Source organism: Plectropomus leopardus, chromosome 12, assembly GCF_026936395.1.
Source record: "Plectropomus leopardus strain MGB_pleo_1.0 chromosome 12, ASM2693639v1, whole genome shotgun sequence".
NCBI classification, from domain to species: Eukaryota; Metazoa; Chordata; class Actinopteri; order Perciformes; family Serranidae; genus Plectropomus; species Plectropomus leopardus.
Window position 1 is genome coordinate 28,005,946 of NC_142187.1, and position 22,070 is coordinate 28,028,015.

The window sequence follows — 22,070 nt, forward strand, 5'->3', positions numbered from 1 at the left end:
TGTAATATTCACAACAAGGAAGCGCCCATAATGCTGATTTAGTGTTTTTCTCTCCGTTTGTCTGTGTAAGCAAATGATGGACCTTTTCCAGTATATGTCTTTTTAAGAATATGGCTACTCCATTCACATTTTAGGTATCAGGTACTCTTCTGGCATTGTTAGACTGTTTTAAACTTGATTTGGGGTGGGGATCAGAAAAGTTCTTTGACTTTCACTCGCGTTGTGGAGAATTAGTCAGTTGATCAGTTTGTGGTTGGTTTGATCAGAGTTGATCAAATTTTTAGATTAGATTAGGGCAGCAGCTGCTCTAGAGGGGAGGGAAAACAAACGTTTGGACTAAGCTTGGACCAGGGTATGTGAGGTTTCTGTTGGAAAGCAGCCAGTTTCATGCAAAATAGGTTAAAAAAGAGACAGACAATGCTAAGATGAGACTACTGTTTTGCTGATAAATAGAGCACTCTTTTTCTATATGAACTGATGAATAGGTAAGTTTCATTGTATGCATGGTAAATTATTCTGTTTATCTTATTATGGATCACTACAAATACAGTATGCTGTGTTCTGACAAAATACCAAGTAGTCATGGTGAGAAAAATAAATCATGTATGAAAAACAAATCTGCATCAGATATATTTGATAATCTTTTATTGTCAGATTGTTGCCCTCTGAATTGCAGTCAAATGTAATCGTGAGGTGATTGATGGAATCTATGCTTTACAGTATGCAGTGACTCACTGGTAGCATCCGATCCAAATTTGGTGATGTTCCGATCATAACTTCCAGAGATACATGTGATAATACAAATACTGTTTGTTCCCTTTTGGAGAAGCTTAAATTGTTGCTGTTTACAGTTGTGTGATATTTTATACAGCCATCCATAAAAAAGAGAAAAATACACATACTAAAGTAATGAAAAAAGGTTGTGCTTTGTTATACTTGGAGTCACACAGGAAGCCAGTAGCCAAAAGCAGACATTTGGGAATTTCATTGGATGGAACTGCTGCCTGGTGCAGTGCTGTCAGCTGAACAACTTAAGGCCATGCAGAAGTGGAGCTGTTAAGAATCAGTGTAAAGACCAGGATTAAATGAGATGGGCAGACACATGATTATGGTTTGTGAATTAAGATCAGCTAAGAGAGTAAATGCTTTAATTCTTCCCTCATTGGCCCACATTCTTAGCCCTTGGTTTGCAGAAGCAGCAGAGGAAGTAGGCTCTTTTGCGTGGCTGAGTGTTTGATTAAAAAAGCTTTTTGATGTTGAATTACTAAACACATGTTTAATACTCACTTGCTTGTAATAGTTTCTGTGTTTTAAATGGTGTATACATTGTTTTGTTGAGTTAATTGGTACCAGGTTATAGAAAATATTTAAAAGACTGCAACAAATTGAAGAAAAAAAGTGTGCCTTTTTTTTTAAAAAAAAAAAAGCCATCTGCAAAGAGGAAGTGACTCCTGTGAATTTGGGAAGTGAGTTTTAGGAACACATAAGATGTACTTGTACATATTGCTTAGTATAAAAAGCAATTGGGCAACATCTAATTCACATTGGAGGGTTATGTAATCCTTGAATGAATCCGTGAATTTACAAATTGTTTTGAGCGTCTCAGTACAATTTGGCCAAAATATTCCCTCTAAGAAATCTGCAGCCCTCTACAGATACTCTTGACTTTTTTTGTCAAAACTAAAAGGTGAGGCATGTTACCTATATTATTAAACACTGACATATGCCTGCCCATATTGCAGAAGGTCGCAATGGGCTACAAGACTGGAATACTTCTCATATGCAGCGAAATTGTAAATATTGAAATACAAAACAGTCAATAAATGTAAAATAACCAAAGCATTTTAATTAGTTTCACTATGCCTATTTTAAACATTCAAAACACTCATTTATTATTTGGGTGATTGGCCCATCAGGCTGATGTCATTTAATGTAGGTCAGCATGTTGGATGTGTTTCATTTCACTTCCACAAAATGGAAAAATGCCAAAGTATTGTTTTTATTTGATACACAATTCTCCGTTGCTGTTATAGCTGATCAGGGACCTGTAATGGTCTTCCAGCTCTGCCATTTCACTAGCGCTTGTGCTTGCCATATTCTGACTGACCTGCATGCCTTTCAGCTTGTTTTTCTAACTTCAGCTTATATTGCTAATTGTGTACAGCCAAAGGTTGTGGGGCAGAACTTTGGTTCAACATTGTGTGCAGCAATCTACATGCCCATATGGTTCGGCACAGATACATAAACCATTGCAGCGCTAGTTTGCATTAACGTTCTTGTGCAAAACTTACCTTAAGTTGCAGTTAAGTTTCCTTCAGTGTGTGATAATGCAGAATCAGTGATCATCATTGTTGCTTGCCTGTTTACTACCTGGTGCTTGTTGTTGTAATTATTGTGCTAATGTTTTCAGATAAGTTCAAAGTTAATATTTTCTATTATACTTATTTGTGTAAACTGACCTGGATATGATGCATCTGTGTGTCAAAATTACATAGCTTTAGATTAACAGTAGATATGGTGGAGCCCTCCTCTCCTTTGCTCCATTCTTCTCTTGTATAAAAACCCTGATTTAAAGACAGATAAAATGTCATCTACATAAGCTTCAAGGATGATGGAATACAGTGGTGATATACTGTTTTTATTTACTCATGAATACAATGGTCCAGTAGAAACGTCTTATATTTTCACCTAGTTTAGAGTCTAGTTAACATTTCACAATCCTAACAAGCATCAGAGTTTAAAGTAAAACCTGGTATGAATCAATGAACTCAATCAACAAATTCTCTGTCCACCCATCAAGGTTAATATATTTAATTGATCGGTAAATTCTTCTCTTATAAAATGTATGATTACACATGATTTCAAATTCTAGACTTTTCATATGATTCAAATGCTCTGTGATGGCCATCACACCAACTTGCATTCTCAAATTCGGTTGTCATTATATATACAATGATACAAATGAGTACAAATAAAGGTCTATGGCTTTGCGGTGGGTAACCCAATTAAAACTCAGTCTGCCAACACCTACCACCATTTAAAAGCTAATGTAAGCGTACAGAAAAAGCTGCCAACTGCACTGAAACATGTAATTTTAAGAGAAAAAACCAGACCCCTATCAGAATGCCATCAACCCTTTGTCAAAGATCAGTTTTACATTATATGCCCAAGGAGACCCTGCTGGTGTTACACAGTTTAAGTAGTTGTAGAGTTCTCTTCCTCTGCATATGCAACCAGTTTATTGGTGTCAACAAGACCAGTTTGAGACTGCTCATTGTTAAAAAAGAGTGGGTTGTCGAAGGTTGGTAACTTTTGAGACATAGGTAGGCGTCGGCCAGACTTCTTGAAGAGAAACAAAGTGATGACCACCCCAATGGCAATTGCAGTAATGACCAGGACAACTGCCAAAATCATGTGGCCATGGGTTTGAGGATCCACTGTAGGTTTTACTGTCAAGATTTAACATGTAGATGATCAGCCAAAAGAAATAAATTATACTGATGAGTAAAAAATAAAATGATAAAGAGTTGCAACTTACCAGTTGTCTTTTGCACTTGTCCTAATACTAGAAAGATGAGAGACATGATTAAAAAAAGCTTGACAAAAGGCAATAATTCCCGTATCATTTCATTGGCATTGCACTTTATCAAAATCAATTGATGTTGTAAATTGAATTTCTTATTTCAACACTATAGTGTATGTATTACACATTCCTGTTAAACAAACAAACAAAACAAAACAAAACAAAACAAAACAAAACAAAACAAAACAAAACAAAACAAAACAAAACAAAACAAAACAAAACAAAACAAAACAAAACAAAACAATACTTTAAACGGAGTCCTTAAAAGAATAATTATTTCACCTTTGGGAGTTTTGCATATATATCCTCTGCTGAACCACGAGTCACTTGAATGCCATTTCCCATCTCCAACTTCAATCAATCCAAAACCTTTGGTACCAGCTTGACCTTCACGCCAGTTAGTGTAGTCCAGGGGACTTTTGTCCAACCACTGCCACTTGCCTGGGGACAAAATGAAATTCAGTATATTTTCTCTCTTGGAAGTGTACTTCTGTACCAGATGTTAACTTCATTTAATTTAAATTGAAACAAGATATTGCAATATTGAGCTTTTCCCAAATGTGCTTCTATAACCTACCTAACCCATTCTTATTATTTTTTACTGTATATTGACTCCAAAGCAACATTAAATGGCCACTTCGGGCAACAAAATTACCTGACAACACAACATTGATATTATCCCCATTATGGAGTTGTTTTCGGCAAACATGTCTGCAGAAAGTTGCCTAACAGCAAACAGAACATCGTTAACATTTTTGGATGTGTTTCTGACTACCCGATGGTTTCATATCCTGTGTCCACTTCCCTGTTTTGACTAAGAGAAATGTTCTGTTATTTTTTAGCTACTTAATGCTCCACTTTGTTTACCATTGGGGTTATCAAAGCCTATTTTTTTAAAGATTATTTTTAGGGGGATTTTCCCTTTATTTTATTGGACAGTTGTAGATTGACAGGAAATGTGTGTTTCCGAACCGGCGTAGCTGCAAAGGCCTCAGCATATGGGGCGCACACTTTAGCAGGTGAGCTAGAGGCCGCCTCTATTAAAGACTTAATGCTGCTTTATTGAAGTGGTGTTGAAAGAAGTTAGAAGATGCTATTACACTGTAGAGCCAAAGACAACTGCAGAGCTGATTGTAAATACCTCAGGGTCTTGGCACTGTGAGTGTAGAGTTTTACATTTCATATACATATTTAATTTACAGATAAGGATCAATGCAGCCATATGTATTCATTCTTAATGTGTTGTTGACCAAACACAGTTTCCCTTTCAGTTGTCTCGTCAGTAGGAATACAAAATAAAGCTACACTAATTTTGTAACCTCTTTGTATCAGCTTGAGATTCACAATTGTCCCTCTATATTTTCCTGTGTAGTTTTCATGAAAGATCAGACAATGTGACTGTACCTTTGTGAGTTTTATATAAGCCGATCCAGAAAGAGGAGTGGCTGTCCTTAAACATGTCAATATTGCTTTGAATGAATTCTTGCTCTGAAGGATCTTCAATGCTTGCAAGCCTTCCACCTTCACAGACAAACAAACACAGAGACAGTAAGTTGTTCTTCAGTAAGAGCTTAACACAGCTTTGTGATCAAGTACATGTATTAGACCATATGTAGAAAATCCTTACTATGCTTTGCACAGTTAGAAGATGCACGTGACCAATCAGTTTTTATTGTGAGAAAGAGGTAACAGTAACCCCTAAATGATAGCCAGCCATCACTCTGACGCAAGTGTTTGCGTGTTTCTGCGTCATCAGGGCAAAATCCTGGGAAATCACTTGACTCTGTTGGTGGCAAATCTGTGAATGAGAGAGACATTGATGACACTGGGATAGGCCTACTGTAGCAGTCCACGTTCAAGCATACACCAGTTACATGCTCTTTGCCCTCACCAGTGTTTTGTATTTTTTTTGGATACTTAGTCGAACTACGGATGCTATAATTATAAAATGAAAGTGTCTGTTCTGTACTGCAGCATCAGCAGATTTCACTCATCACATCATGAGAATAATGAGAGATGACTGACATACAACTGCGGAGGATTTGGTGTCAAAGCCAAAATCAAGCGCGTCTATAGGGCAGTATTTCATGTTAAGACCCGGTGGTTATAAGGAACCTGATAAAGTTCATAAGGAAAAAGGAGTTGACTAAACTGCAACACTCTTAACTTTTGACATTGGTTGCGCTGGTGGGCCTAACTTCTTTCATTTAGCTTCAGCAGCAAATACTTCAGGTGTAACCATTTTTTTCACCATACTTTTTGGCACAGCACCAACAGTAGCCTTTATTTTCATTTCACGTACACATTGGTAGTTTCCAAGTATACTAACTTCTTTAATGTCAGTGGTGCTGCAGCATTTGAAAGTTGTTTTATAAGTATAAACAAGCACAAATATAAAAGTTATCAAATTAGTAAGAGATGCTGAGGTACAGGTGTATTATGTCTGACGTTGCAAGTAAGGTGATGTCTGATTGTTTTAAGCACATAATTATGTCATTTGGAAAAAAAGAACTATTCTTCGATCTCCATTACCGATGATTTTATTTCCCTGGATTCCTTGCTCTAATTGCGATTGCCTATGGTTCAGTGGCAAGAATAAATAAAAGTGATGGCAAAAGTGAACCTTGAGGAAAGCCTCCTCTAATATTAAGGCATTCAGATACAACTTAATTTGTTTGTACCTCAGCTATTGGGTTTATATGTAAAAATGTATTCCTATTACAGAAAATGTCCAAATAGAAACTGAGCAATAAGGTCAAAAAAGGCCCACTCAGCCCTATCAAAGGTCTTCTCCATCAAGCAAGACAAGAGCCATGTTACTATGCTATGTTACATCCAAATCAGAATACAAAATTAACAATTGTACCCATGTTTAAAACTATAAAAGGAAGGATGCACATTGATAGGATGAGTCACAAATGAACTTATTAAAATCTAGAGGGTCTTACCTGTGGACTTCATGCAAACACTGCTCATGGTCTGATCACATTCAGCAGTCTCCCACTCTCCAGCCACATTCATGAACACACACGGTCTGTTCATGCTTGGTTCGCCATCACCCCAGTTGGTAAAGTTGATCCGCCAGCCATCAATATATGTGAAATATCCGCCAGTCTGAAAGTGAGATTTATCAAACTGCAGTCAGCATCATTAATTAAGATATAGTCTGGTTGTTTCCATTGAAATCTGTACTCTTTGTGATTAAAACAAATAATTATAGTAGACAATGACTGTACCTCTTTTTTGTTTAGTCCAAGCCATAGAGGAGCTTTGTGATTCAGAGCCACCAGCTCAACATAAAACTGTGACCACTCACTTCGCAGGCTAGCTAGTTTGGCACCATCACCTTCACAGTGCTTTTTGGCGGCATCCCAGCTCATTTGTGGAGTAATAAACTTGATAGAGTCATTAAATATTTTGACATAGTCAGCAATTGTTGGTTCAGGGGAGTCTGGGAGAGATGGATCTGTTTTGGATGAGAAATTAGAGAAACTAGATTTTTCCTTAAGGTCAGGGGTTCTGTCAAATACATGCTCAAGAGTTTTCCTTTTTCAGTTTCCTAAGAAAATGGGCCTCATTCTCCAACCACTCTGATGAAGAAATTTCTTTTTGAAACCCACTTGCATCTTTTTCACTTAGATTCTGACATTCACCGATGTTTTTTTATTTTAATTTGTTCTTAAGTAAAACCAGAATCTACAAACACTTGAGCAAACCAAAGCACATTTTGTGCTGACATGTATGTGTATGAATGGTTATTGAGTTTTCTCATGTTCTACTGCTGTATATTATAGGATTTATATTACAATAATGACTTTATAATTTAGCATATATTTTTTTAATAATGATTGATGATTAGACATGGTGATAAGAACAAAATAAGCTTGTGGGCACATAGCATGAATCTGATGGTAGTTTTGGGGGCTCACTTATTTTATAAGAATGTTTATTTGGAAATGAGTTAGTCTCATGGCCTTTTTTAGGGATTTGTGGGACATTTACCTATGCTCATTACGATAAACTGGCACAGGCTTTCAGCTTACAAGGACGATGGCACAAACAATTCTTTATAAGAACGCCAAACATATCTGATGTAGATTTTTCTCAGGAACTTTCTGAAGAACAAATTTAAGAAAGAAATTAGTAAGATATTATTCAATCAGGCCCCATAATATTACTCTCTATAATAATATTAATATTATTCTCTTATTTCTCTTATTTGTGCTGTTGAAACTGTAATTTTGATCAGCGGGGAATATTGATAACAATGTAAAACAGTCACACAACAAATCCTCAGTTGCTCAGTGCTATGTAAAACCACCTTGAAATTAGAAATTCATTCAGTTAGTCAGAGCTCCACGAGGTATGAACCTAGTGTCTAGAGCTAAACACTTGCAATGTTGGTCTGTAATTTTATGTCATAATTATCTTTTGTATTTTCAGCACCATCAATCATTTGTTCAAAAACACACCAATCTCCTCAATCACCGGACTCATAGCAATTGTCACACTGTATACCTGCTGTTGCAGTGGAAATGCCTCCCAAGAAGTGTGTGCACACTGTTTAAGCATGTAATAAAGTAGGTAATGCTTGGCTAGTGGTGTTATATTTTGTCAGTAATAATATTGAAACATTTAAATATACATACATCAGGGGGGTCAACTATAAATGAAAAAACTCCAGTCTTTGTATATCAAAATTATTTTGGACCATAGGAAATGCATTCCAGAGAAAAAGTAGAGGATAGGCTTACCAACATTTCGAAGGCAGACATATCCATTTGTGTCACTGCATGACGTTTTTCTCCATTTTCCTATACCAACATCTGGATCCGTTGTCATCACGACACATCGTTTCTTATGAAACACAGCAGTTTCCAGTGAGAGAGAAACTATGGTACGATGCAGGATACTGACAGCATCTGTTATTTTTTTTTAAATAGCTTCACCAAATAAGCAATAATCCAAGTAAAAAACAAAAAAAAAAACACATTTTGGGTGTGTCAAGAAAAGGATTACCTCATTATGTCTTGGCCGATGATAGTAATAGTCATAATCCTTCAGTGTAAAATCAAAAGGTTAGAAAAGCATGATTACACGAAGAGAAAATATATTACAAAAGATACATGTGCAGATACATCATCAAAATTATGATAAAAAGGTTATCTGTACTGGAGATACAATTACAGTTTGTAATCAAAGTGTGACATAACTTCCAAGAGAAGACAAATGAAGTGGTATTGCACATTATATATCAAAAATGTTTTACCTCATAATACCTGTTTTGGAAACGACGAGGCTTCTGTAATGGAAGATCAGGATGTCAGAAATATTTAGTGATGCACCCAAAGATTTTATGTAAACATTGTAGGCTCATTGAATTGATCACACTGAATAAAGGTTGTGTGTAGGCTTCTTGAGTCATAACCACAGTTGTTTTGACCCTAGATTGATGGTAAGGCAGTAAGGCCTCATGTACAGTTCAGACTGGGTATCTTGCAGGTAACTGAAGTTGTTATTTCATTTCAAACTGTTTGGTATGGTTGCTGTAATAACTATGATTTAATAATAATGTGTTCATTCTTTTCCATTCAGTCTGCTGTAACTGTAGCACCTAAACAAAAAATGAAAAAAATTATCGGTCACAGCCTTGTTATATTATTATTTTAACTGAAAAGGAAAATATTTTTCATGCTCTTATATCAGTTTTTCCATGTGGTATTAAAAATGGTATTGGATTTTTTAATTGATATTTTTTTTACAACTCAGTTAAAAATCATGAAAGGTGGTATAATAGTATAAAGACTCAGTGTGTAGTGTTTTAGCAGTGAGTGTGTGGCTGCATGTATAGCAGTGTGCAGCATCTTCTAGCCCCAAAGGAGTGCCAATGAGTAGTTTAGGAAATTTTAAGCAGATAAGAAATTTAGATTCCTCATTAATTAATTTTTAATGTGGATTTTGGAACCAGTTCCATTATGGTTCTCAATGCCCAGCTCTGTAGAGTGAAGTTGAAACATTTTAACTACCCTATACACCACTCCAAAAGTCACATTTTCATTAAAATTAGCATTGTTTTTCAGTAGTGCTGTATGTATGTATCACAGTGTCCACTTACGTCCTTCACCCAGTTTGTGTATGGAATTGGTCGCCCATCAGTCCAGAGAAATGGATTGCCCTCCACATTGTACAGACCAATCCACAGGTCTGTGGTAGGTGCCTCAGTTAATTTTGTAGTCAAAAACACTGAAAATGTAATGTATATTAATCATATGATATATTATGTTTTTAATTTCCAGATATACAGTGCTGTGCAAAATCTTAGGCCACCATAGATTTTTTGTTGTAGAAAAGTTGTAATGAGTACATAATATATACATTTATTGCTTAGTCTCTTTATGAAGATACAAAGAATACAGAGAACATGTACGTTTTAAAACAGCAAAATAGTAAGAAAAAAAAAAAAAAAAAAGGCTTCTTCTGACTGACGTCAATATTTGGTGTGAACCATGGAATGATACAATCATAACAAAACATTGCTCAAACAAACAATGTTGAGCTTTGGACATGTCTTGAATGCTACCTGGTGTAAATACACTGGAAGGTTCGAATTGTGCCCCATATTGCCTGCCTAAGAGAATTCAAGACATGCTAAGTGGAAATGGAGGTCATAGTAAATATTTGCAACTTAAGCCCGATGAGGTTGTTTTATTCTGAAATATTTGCACTTTTAATACTGTATACCGATTGTATTTTAGTAAAGAAACTACTGAGAAATAAATATGTATGGTCATTATAACCTTGCTAAAATAAAGATCAAAATGACCTTACACTTTTGCACAGTACTGTATATATATAGATATACAGTAGATATAGAAAGGAATTGTTTGGTCAGTCAATTGGCTCAAGCCATTTTTAACTGATTTGCTATTCAATGCAGTCTGACAACTGGAGTCTGCTGGACCACTAAGAATAAGCTGTGGTTATTTCAGTACGCCAGGCATGGCGGCTTTAGTTGGCACTAGTTGGCACAGGTACCTGTTCAGTAAATGGAGCCTGTTTAATGCAGTGAATTATTCTTTTTTTTTCAGTTTTTTCAGTTCTTTGTGATTCAGTAAAACATGATTCTTTTTCTACTGGCAGGTTAAGCAATTGTCTGATTTTGACATGGTTAATGTAGGCTTCCATTTCATTCTCATTATTTGTCATTTATTATAATTATTTGCAATTTTGCAACCCTTGCAAAGATATTAATCATATCAAAAAAACATACAAACATACAAACAGAACACACCTTGCGTATTTCTTGAGAGAATTGAGGCCAGATTTCCTCCCATTGATTTGCATTGTGTCCTCGCTCCAAACCATGTGTCCTTCTGGCTATTAATGATACTGTAACACTATAGGTGGAAAAATCAACAGCTTGTGTGTGATATCTCAAAAGAGCAGTAGCTTATTTTCAGATCAGTGCTTTGCCATTATGAACGCATATTTTTGCAGCATTAGTTGCATTTCCTTTTAGCAAAACAAGTATAAAATATAAAGTGACCTCTGACCTTTGAGTCAAATTTTTTCCAATTTTGTGGACAGCCACCTTTTAGAGGAGGAACTGTTGGTGATACAGTGGAGTTAGCAGTTGGTGAGCCACTGCGTTTACAAATGGACTTTTGCTCATTCCCACAATTACGGTCATGCCAGAAGCCTGTAAGCCAAACCATAATATTGAATAATTACTTTAGCAAAACCAAAGTGTAATTTACATTAAAAATCTGATCTGGGATTGTTCCATATAAAACTCCTCATTTGAAAGTATGTCAGCCAAGATGAATTAATTTATGTTCCTCACCTAAAGTTGAAGTCATGACAGCACAGTTCTCATCATTGCGTAGGAAAACAGGTTGGTCTTTATCCCACCTTTGAAACACGACTGGAGAACCGTCCATCCACCTTTTAGGACACAGTGGAATTTCTTAAAACTTGAGTAGGTACGCTCATGGTTCACTCTCACTTTCAGTTCCATCATCATTTATTCAACATGAAAACATGAAAGACCAATCAGCATAATTTTATACATCTGATGCAACTTAATTAATAATGCTTACACTGGACATGAAAATCTGACTGATAACCTGGTTCAGTATCACTTATATCAAACTGACAATTCCAGTTATTTACATAGAGCACAGCACATTATTGAACTGTTCTCATCATTAAATTGTCACATTGTTTTGATTATTTTCTTTAATTTCTTTTCTCATTTTTTATTGATCCATTACTCATTATTTAATTCATACTCACCCATATGTTCTATCAAGATCTACATTTAGGCCTATCCAGTAAGAACTGTCCCAGACTTCGGACACCTGCACACACAGATGGAGGCATACACAGAGGCACACAGTAAAACCAGTGAAATTTACATTGTAGATTGTCTTGAGATAGAATGGCATAGCTAATGGGTAATGTCACTGATGCAGTGAAAATATCATTCCTCACCCGTTTCCATAGGAAGACACTTTCAGCTTCGCTGTTGATAGTTACCAAGTCACCGTGTCTCTGTTGGCAGAAGCGCCGAGCGTCTTCCATAGCCATCTCCTCATTGTTAAAATAATATTGAGACCCCTTCCATTCTAGCCACCCATCTGAGGTCGTGTTGTAGTCTGAAAATTTGTCAGACATTTGTAATATATTATTGTACATGTAGGTTCAGATCTCTGTGCATTTTGGTCATGTGAGCGGCTGACATTGGTGATTTCATGACTATTAGGGTAACAATTGTAGCGTGACTTGGGAAGGCTCAGCAGCTAATTAGGCTTGCCATGAAATTTTGGTACAGTCTTTATGTTCTTCCTTAATAAGTTTGGTGGTCCCTTAATTTTTCATCCTGTGCAACCATCAAGTCAAATTTTGTCCAATACTTTAATGACATTCCCATCAGCCTTATCGGTACAATGTTCAGTGCTAACTAGCAAATGTGAACTGGTCAAAACACTCATAACTGAGATGGCAAACTTAATGCTTAATATCGTCATGTAAGCATTGTCATAGTGGATATGCTAGTGTCCATGTGTTAGCGTGTAGCCTAAGTACAACCTCGCAGAGCCGGTAGCGTGGCTGTAGATTCTTGTTTTTTGTTAAAATAACTGACATATGTTGTCAGATGTGTAGCGTGTGTGCCACTCAAATTATTACAGGATAATCAACTTCCAAAGATGTAACCACAGCAAATTTAAATCATAAAATGGAAATAAGGTTACGGTTAATAGCAAATTTACAATTTTCATGCAGTTACATAGAGAAATTACCCACATACCAGGAGCAATGGGGCCTGGGGGCAGTTTTGGAGTCACTCCTGCAAGGACATACAAGAAAATATTCTCAGAACACTGTATGGAGCACTGGTGGAGTAGTTGGTAACACCAAGAACTGAGAAACATTTGAGGAAAACACAGTTGGAATGTCAAGTTTGCTCAGTTAACCTACAAAAAAGTTAGTTAAATGTAAGTGACCTTTGTAATCAAACTAGAGAGAAATAATTGGTTTAAGTCCCTAATTTTACCCATACGAATCTGGCACATCCAGTCTTTGTACTTCTCACAGTGCAAATCTTCCCAAGACCCACTTTGATCCTTTCTGTGCATTTTGAAAACAGCACAAGATTCCACATTGTTATAATTATCTGGCTGTCCTTCGACCCAATGTTGGAACTGCAGCTATAAACACAAACACACACTTTGATTTATTATTTTTTCAGTTATTTAATTGTTCCAAACTAAAAAAGACTGACTTAGCTATTAAAAGAGAAAACTCACCGGGGATCCGTCACTCCATACATAACCAGTGACTGGGTCAGGGGCACTGAGTCCAATCCAGACTGTGCTATAGCTATAAGACACAATGATTATATGGTATCAGAATAACTTTTCCAGAAGTTGTACTTGTACTAGCAACAGTCTCAGTTTGTTGCACACTTTATCCCCCCCCCATTATTATCTAAACCTAAAAGACATTTGTAAAAGCAATGTGCCAGTACTGTACTGGACACTGGCCAGCCTTCATCTTCTGCTGCAACCCAGTTTTGTATGTTCTCAATTTTTATTTTTACTTTGCCACTCGTACCGTACCGATCTGGAAACTGTCGTAGCTCATTATTACTGTGGATGCTGAGCAGGTCTCCTCCGATGGTCCTGCAGTAATCTCTGGCCTCATACCAGGTCCTTCCGTCTGAGTTTGAAGTTGAAGATGAAGAAAACACCTTAACCATAAGAAAAAGAGGTTCAGCATGATATTGTAGTATGGCGTCAAAACAAATGTATTATTGTCTTTATACTGTTTCATGTTTGCCTGATGGAGTAGTTTTAATGTTTTTTAAGCTAACAAAGCATGTAAACTCAATTGAATAAATTACATCAAAAGGGTGACCAATGAAACTATTGGAAAGTTGTTTTGACCAAACCAAAATTTGTATCTAATGTCCCACATTACAGTATCAATGCAATATAAAGGAGCAATTATTTCAGCAACCATTAACTCCCTGTGTGTATGTACGTCTTTTAGTACTGGATAAAATTGTCCTCCAAGATCTTTCCTTCCTTTCGTTGTCTTCACATCCTTTGGGCAGATTATGCTTAATTAATACGTATGCTATGTTGGCTTAAATATTAATTGCAGTGAGGTTGTTTAAGCACTGCACTGCTCTCCTCTTCTCCTATTTTCTTCAAGCAGGGTGGAGAAACAATATGCAGTATAACTGAAAATAGAAAACGTGAGACTCTCATACTGAACCACATAGCAGTAACTAACACAAATAAACAGTCTCATGCACTTGTAGTAGACAGCTGACATAAAATAAGGGATCAGATGCCTTTATAAGCTTAAAAAAAAGCTGATCCTGAATAGTCAAAAAAAAAAAAGCCTTGATTTTCCATGTTTGAGATTCGATGGGGACATCCCAAATTGTTAGCGTCAGCAGAAGTGGAAGCCGTTGAGGTTTTTGGACTCTTGGATGCATGTTGTTTAAAAAAGGTTAGCACATAAAGCTGCCACTGTGTCTAGGAAGCTCCTGAGGCCAATAAAACAAGAAATGAGACTGTCACAATATTGATTTTAGACAAGGGGAAGCATCTGCATGCATGTCTCTTTCATGCACTGCTCAGTAGTGCCCCCATTGTCCTAAATTTTTTGCTGAAGCTCCTAATATTTCTATATGGTAGCATCAGTGCTACTGGTAGAAAATAGTTAGTCTTGAGTCCTGCTCAGTGCCTGTAGGATATCTAACTGTTGTATTAAGATAAAAACTTTCATCATCCTTAAAAATGAGGCGTTTTTTTTTTTTTATTCCCCCAGTTTTTAGATATGACTGTACCTTATAGCAATATTTTCTCAATCCAATTTGAGTCCAGCTGGTCGCACACTCAGCAGGGGTAACAGTGGGTGGTGCAGGGGTTAAAACTGCCCCCTCTGCCAGGTGTTTGCAAATGTATTTCTCCTTATTGGTGCAGGGAAGCACATTCCACAGGCCAGCAAAAATGCCAGTTGTCATTGCAACACAGCCTTGTTTGTTACCTTGCATTGTTGAGGGAGAAATTGTTTAATGTCAGTCGTCAGCCACTTTCTATCTCATCTCACTAATAGAGTTTAAAATCTCTCCATACCTGGCATTTCAGCATTCCAGTGAGTAAACCTTACTGAGTCTGTGTTGGTCCACACAAAATTCTTAAAGTTTTTCTGGTTGGAGAGGCCCAGCCAGAAGTATTTCTCTGTTCTCATCCCCACCAAACTGATGAGGAAAGCATTATCCAACCTGAAAATGTTTACACAATTAGGATTGCAGGATTTCTGGTGTCTCTAAATGTACAATAAAAAAAACTTAATGACGTTTGTGTTTTGTTTAAATTATGCTTGTAAATCCCAATACATTGAGGTTGTGCTTCTTAACTTGGAATACAATATTGCCAAGAGCATCGGGGGGTAAAAATAAATGTTCTTACCCATTTGAAACATCAGCTAAGTATGACTCTGAACTTTTGCAGTCATCTTTGGCTTCATGGAAAGTTTTGGTCTGTGTCCCTGTAAAGTAGCAGTATGAGCCATATCTTCTCCACCCCTGCATTGTTTGTACACAAAACAGACCATTATATGATATTTCAAATCTATGACATATCCATCAAAATGGAAAGATGCTATAATTTGCCACAATCGAATAAATATTTCTGTGAATTAAACATGACCTGAATGCAGTACAACAAGTTCCTCAAGCTCAACATCTTATTTATAACCCTTTGAACATTAGCATTTGTTCGACGTTACATTTCTTTCCACCCGTATATCTAAGTGTAATATTCAATGGCCTGTTTTGGTTTGTTTTGGTCTCAGTGTAAATAACATTTGGCACTGAAGCTGCTTGTTGCTCTATTGTGTTTAACAGTTGACTTGCCAAAAAATGCTTTGTTGAGCTTGGAAGGTTGACTACTGCAAACTTATCAAAGCTTTGCTGTGGTGAAAACAACCAAAAACACAGACCTAAAAAAATAGGTAAAAGGGCACCACACCCAGGTATTATTTCTTGAACAAAAGAAAAACTATTTTGATATAGATAAAAACAAGTACTGTTAACTCACAGTTTTGCAGCCCACACTCTGCTCCACTTCATCTCCTGTGGGGTTTGAGGCGCTCATCTTCATACAAATGTAGCCATGTTTCTCCTCACATATATGGTCAGCCCAGTTTCCATTCTGCAACAGTATACCACTAAATAGTATGTAGAGACCAGATATACTGGAAATGCTGCAGTCATTGCATTTGTAAATCAGTTGTCAGACATACACACCAAAGTCTTAAAAGTGTTCAGATTTAATATGCTTGAGATACATATATACAGTATATTTATGGACAGTGTACATATTGTTAATACATTACACACACAGCTTCCCGATAAATTGGGTTAAAGAGCATAATTTGATTTTTTTTTCTCTCATTTCTTTCCAGATTGTGTTCCTATGTATGCGCATATACATAAAGGTACTATGTGCACAATAACCACACATGATTACTGCACTATTGACAAGCCATCTCAAGGGGATGGCAAAAAAAGGCCACTGATTTGATGTTCATGATTTTGGCTTTTCTTCATACGGCTTTGCCTTTCTTGTTGTATACTCCAGTGCACTCCCATGATACATCACTGAGGATGCATCCCGGTGCATCCAGGAGATGTTTCTTGCAAAGTCATGTCATTATTTGGGTACTTGGTCATAAATATTGCGCTATTTGATGTACCCCCTATCGGTCAACCCCTTAATTACTAACTGCAACAGCACATACCACAACCACACATACTCCTTACCTCTCCCTTAATGAGAACACAGTCCTTTACATCAGTGAAGACAGCAGGTTTTCCAAATTCCCAGCTCGTGAAGCTGACAGTAGAGTGGTCAATCCACTCAAACAGGCCCTCTGTCTTCCTGTCATTAAGTCCAATCCAGAGCTCATCTGTGGATGCTGCTGACACAGACAAAATATATATAGATTCCTGTAAATTATTCACAATTAACATGTCACTTATGAATAACAGATATCTTCATGTGCTGTTTATGTTTTTTTTTCCCATTTGTTCTTCTTGACTGGTTCAGTCATGCATCACAATCACTGACTTATATTTCATCTGTTTAACTGCCAGCTGGCTGGTATTATTTTATATCAACAACTTCAGTCTATTATAGTTTTTTTTGCAGTGTATTATAGCAAAGGCAGGCCACCTTGCCTGAAAAAAGGACCGCCATCACTAACATCATTGTGGAGAAATACTTCCACAAATGTGTCCTTCGGAGAAAATCTGTGGATGAGTTTTCTCAACAAGTAAACAACATAAATTTATTGTTGTTGTTTTTTGGCTATTAAGTACCTAAAGTGATACTGAAAAAAAACATTACGATGTGTCACTTTCAGTTAGAGACACAAAACTAATAATTACAAATATGGGATTCCCTTTAAGGTAGTAAAACAATGCAGGTCATCACAATGCCAGAAAAACAAACCAAAAAAAAGGCCTGATTGAAAGAAGGTTTCTGGGCTCAAAGGGATGCTCTATGTTGTAAGGATTTCCTACATAAAGATAAGATTGTGTTTGCTTTTTATTTTTTCACATACTGTATCCAAGTTGAGAGACGACAAAACTTTGTTCCTCCACATTGTGGATGCTGACGAGGTCCCCTCCTTCATTGCGACACTCTTGTTGAGCATCAGACCACGTTTTCTGTGTACGATTAAGGTGGAAGCAGTGGCCATTGTAGGGAATCCAAGGTCTTGAACAAAATCCTGTCTCAACAGCTGATAAAAAAAAAACCGAAAAGATATAACAAACAATTTAAGGACTTAATAGATATACAACGTAGCTATATGGTTTTTATGGGATGTAGTGCAGTGAAAAATTAGATCCCTTTTTTTCCATTCTTATTTTTTTTACCTTGTGTAGGCAGTACCTCGGACTCTTTACTGTAGCAGATGTACCCAAGTTTCTTGCTGCAAAGTGAACTTTGCCAAGAGTACTGAAAAGCAGGATCAGTAAATGCACAGTTGTGTCCTGGATTTGGTAGTGGATGTCCTAGAAACAAGATGAATGTTACATTTGACATGTTTGTTTGGCAAGCAGCCAAAGATTTGTCTTAGTTTTAAAGTTTCATACACCCATTAAACAACAAATTGTAATGTTATGCTCCTGTTTTTGTATGTATTTAACAAAGAAGAGATAATGTATTGATTTGTGAGCATTAGAGGTGCTAGAAAACAGATCTGGCTACCTTTGTACGCCACATATATAACAAATAAATATGACAGTGGTATCTTTTTATAGAAGTCCTGGAAAGAAAACATATAAATGTTTTCCCCAACTGTGCTGTGCGCCTGACGTAAAGTGGACTGCATCATGGGAAACAATGCAGCCGGCTGGCTCTCATATTACAGTTTAATGGTAAGCTGAAACATGTTTCTCAAAAAATAGGCAAAAAAGTAGCCTACAGCCTGTAGTTTGAACAACAGCCCGAGAGCTAGCGAAAGTCCTCCAAATTACGTTATTTAAGTCATTTGAAGGAGACGGGGGAGGCGCTGGTAAGATTAATTGGGCTTTACCACAGTTCATTTACACATACTACCCACACTGTTTTGATACAAAGATGGTTTAAAATCAGCATAATATCCCTTTAAGCATGTTGTTCCATGGTTAAAGGCCTACCTTGTAATAATTCAAAGGCGTGATATCATATATTTTAATATTTAGATATATGGACTTTCTATTTGAATATATTATGATTTCAATGTATCAGAACATAAGCAAAGAGTTGAAGTGGAGGACAAGGCTACCTGAGTCCCATTTCAGATAGCGATAAGGCTTCCCATTAGACCATTTCCAGCCATGCTCTGGATCCAGGATCAGCCCAGTCCAAAGCTTAGTGCTCGCTGTACCTAGTATTACTGTTGGGGGCATGGAAAAGAAAATGACAAAATTATGAGTCTTTCCCATCTTCAGTAGGAGTTGGTAAAGCTGAATGTTCTAGTCATTGTTTTTATTGTTAAGCCCTTTGTAACTTTGTTTTGAAATCTGCTTTATCAACACAGTTCTTAAAATTTGAGAATGTTTTAAAATAATTGTTTTAATTAAGGGTGCTAGTGCAAATCAAATCGATTAATGGAGAACAAATAACACATCATTTTAGCATTTACTGAAATATATACTTTATCTTTACAATCAGGTTAAAGTCACTGTCATTTTACCTGTGATGTAAGCCTGCTCATGAGGATCAGTGATACTGAGCAGGGAGGCATTCTGCTGTTTGCAGCTGGCTTCAGACTGGGCCCAAGTTAGAGCTGCTTGTGTGTTCAGCTGGTAATACGCTCCTGTTGTTGGGTGTGCAATCCACCCATCTTTTGCTGTTTGAGTATTTCGAGAACATCAATATGTTATGCTTGTGTAAAAGTAGGAAATGCTGTCTTTGTAATCTAAATTGTACTCGCCAGTATTCATTAAATTATGGGGTTTGACCTAAGTACACCCTAATGGACACTAGGATAGACCTTAACCAAGAGAGCCAATCACAGATTGGCTCTCTTGTGGCTCTCTGAATTATGTGTAGTGGGTTGGGGAGAGCAGCAGCATATTTAGATTTTGAATTTTTATAATGAGGGAATGACTCAGGTTGTTGTTTTTTTCTCTCTGAAATATATTCCTAGGTTTTCAAGAGTGGCATTACTTCAGTGATATAGAGTTTCACAGTCAATCCAAGATCGTAGTTGAAAAGTTGAAATAGGACGTATATTTAGATGCATATTGATAACATGATCACAGCTCGAAAACAAACTTGACTATATATATATTTTTTTTTAAACGTTAATTCTCTTAATTCTGGTAACACTGGCTCCTGAAACCTTCATAACTTATTGTCAGTCAGTATACTTAAAGAGTGTGATTATAGCCTTCTCCCATTGCAATATAAAAAAGAAGGTTTTCAGAGGCAGTACTCACATGTGACTGGGCAGTGGCCCCAGCGTTCACTCTGATATTTGGTTTCAACCGCACACCAAAGATGGTTTCCTCGAGAGTCAATTGTAGTGCAATCTGAGTACCACTGGTCTTTGTACAGGAAGGGAAACATGCACGGCAGACCAGCTGCATTTCCACCAATGGTGTAGTATTCTAAGAGGTGATAAGAACAAAGCAAAGACTAGTTTTGGAAAATCTGTATGACAACATACATAAACCACTCCAAATTATGAATAATCACAATTCGAATGAAGATGTGTGAAACACGTATAACTGCATGCCATATGTTTAATAAAAAGAAAGGCATGAGGAAGTTGTTTACCAGTTTGATCTTTAGGATGATGCTAACATTTTAATCAAATTCTTATTATAATCACCAGAGTGATGTTGCAGGGGGTTTAGTGTACTTAATTCACGAGTCTGTGTTTTTGTGTTATCCTGGTAGCACAATTTGTAGCAGGAACAACCACAAAATATGCCAATCAGTCTGTCTGTGAACAGATTTTTAAAATGACATAGCGTCACAAAAATGCAGTCAAGAAACTTAAGTCTGTAGTTACGATCCAAAGAATGATAATGATTTTTAAAAGCGGCATTAGCATAGCGGCTATTTGAAAGACGAGCAGCCCTAAATGTTTGTAAACTGGGAAAACAATAACACATCCACATCTACATCCTCTGAGCAGAGGATTAGATCTGCTGCTATACAACAGAAAAGTTAAAAGATTGTGATAAAATGTTAATTCCTTTGTTATTGTTTACAAAGTGCTGGAAATGCTTGTTATATTTCACATTAGAGGCAGACGCATGTGTGTTAAACCTCGTGCCCCTTGATGCCGTGATGCAGTGTATGATCACACACTGGAGTGGAGTGATGCTGCCATCAGTTGGTTCTGCAGGGGCTGTTGCAGCTCTATCGCACAATCTCTGTGTAAAATTGGTTGTTCATTTTAAGACACAGGTTGCTTTGCCACAGCTGGACTCATTTCATGCTGCTTTTGAAAATCTATAAAAAAAATTGTTAAGATTTAGCGTGGACAATACCTCTGTATGTTCTTGTACAAGCACCGTTGGGTGTCCCTGAAATTGTGAGGTGGTTATTGGGCCGTATTGTTTTGGAGAGAGCTGCTGTGCCATCATGAGTGAGCTCAATGTAAAGCTCTTGGTCTTTTAAGGCAAGCACTGTTCCATTCTTGCATTCCCATTTTTGGAGGTCGCTGTTTTCATCACAATCGTAAAGGCTTATGTCACTTCCCACACTTTTCCCCTGGACTCCTAGGCACTTCTTCCTTTGTTGAACCAGAAGTCTGTTACCAGTTGTCCAGCGCAAGTCACTGCAGTGGTTATTTGTTTTAACCAAACAAAAACCAGTGTCCTTGTTAGTTAGTTGAAATGGTGATTCTGTTGAGAAAGAACATTTGAATGTTTATTGTAAAAGAAACGGGGGGGTCTATCTATTTATTGTTCGGACAGCAATACTGACAAATATTTACAGAATAAACAGAAATTTAACAATCCCACATCTGCAAAATATGAATCCACAAAGTCGAGTTGCAATTACCTTGATACTGAACTGTGGGAAATATACAAGAATGTATTTAATCAAGTACACAAGAATAAAGAATAGAGTGCATAACCCAAAAAATCTTAGTTTGAATACTGTACCATCTAAAGCCAAACAATGTAATATTTGGACGAGGAGCACAAAGGCTTTGCAGGTTTTTCCCATGGTGGATATTCTTCTGAGATGTCTCACAGCCGATGACTTTATCCATGCATTTCATGCAGAGGATTTAGAGCTTGTGTGAGTGATTGCCAAAAGTCAACGCATCGTGTGTCCTGGTGAAAGTGTTGTGTAATTTCCACAAAAGGGAAGTTATCAAAATGCTGACTTTCTCGGGGTGGGGGGGTTAGGTCTCAGTAAGTGAATGCTAGACCTTGTCAAGAATTGATTGC

At 36.9% G+C, this 22,070-nt stretch overlaps 1 protein-coding gene across 2 annotated transcripts; it reads right to left on the minus strand.

Annotated features, from left to right (window-relative positions):
- Positions 1 to 2,622: 2,622 nt before the first annotated feature.
- On the minus strand, positions 2,623 to 21,936 carry LOC121950867 (macrophage mannose receptor 1-like). 2 transcript variants are annotated; one of them, XM_042496950.2, is made up of 32 exons: positions 21,780 to 21,936; positions 21,159 to 21,515; positions 20,097 to 20,267; positions 19,349 to 19,504; positions 18,938 to 19,048; positions 18,045 to 18,182; positions 17,729 to 17,908; positions 16,926 to 17,083; positions 16,201 to 16,314; positions 15,571 to 15,686; positions 15,235 to 15,383; positions 14,946 to 15,145; positions 13,705 to 13,835; positions 13,393 to 13,465; positions 13,140 to 13,293; positions 12,894 to 12,932; positions 12,077 to 12,240; positions 11,879 to 11,943; positions 11,427 to 11,527; positions 11,137 to 11,282; positions 10,875 to 10,980; positions 9,699 to 9,826; positions 8,853 to 8,885; positions 8,603 to 8,641; positions 8,338 to 8,440; positions 6,820 to 7,049; positions 6,532 to 6,697; positions 5,211 to 5,381; positions 4,988 to 5,104; positions 3,866 to 4,024; positions 3,539 to 3,565; positions 2,623 to 3,449 (listed from the first exon to the last, which is right to left on the minus strand). In XM_042496950.2, exons 1-32 carry the CDS (start codon positions 21,841 to 21,843, stop codon positions 3,196 to 3,198), a joined length of 4,320 nt encoding a protein of 1,439 aa, XP_042352884.1. In that variant the 5' UTR covers positions 21,844 to 21,936; the 3' UTR covers positions 2,623 to 3,195. The 2 variants fall into 2 exon arrangements, with proteins under 2 accessions (XP_042352884.1, XP_042352885.1); XM_042496951.2 differs by having other exon boundaries at positions 16,926 to 17,080; positions 21,780 to 21,880.
- Positions 21,937 to 22,070: the final 134 nt, after the last annotated feature.

What these genes read in the sequence shown, in the direction of transcription:
- LOC121950867 (XM_042496950.2), bottom strand. Translation starts at nt 21,843, where the DNA reads ATGGGAAAAACCTGCAAAGCCTTTGTGCTCCTCGTCCAAATATTACAT. An exon ending in GTGTTCTCATTAAGGGAGAG is followed by an intron (nt 16,315 to 16,925) that starts GTAAGGAGTATG and finishes ATACTGTTGCAG; the next exon opens with AATGGAAACTGGGCTGACCA. An exon ending in TGAGAAAATATTGCTATAAG is followed by an intron (nt 13,836 to 14,945) that starts GTACAGTCATAT and finishes CTTATGGTTAAG; the next exon opens with GTGTTTTCTTCATCTTCAAC.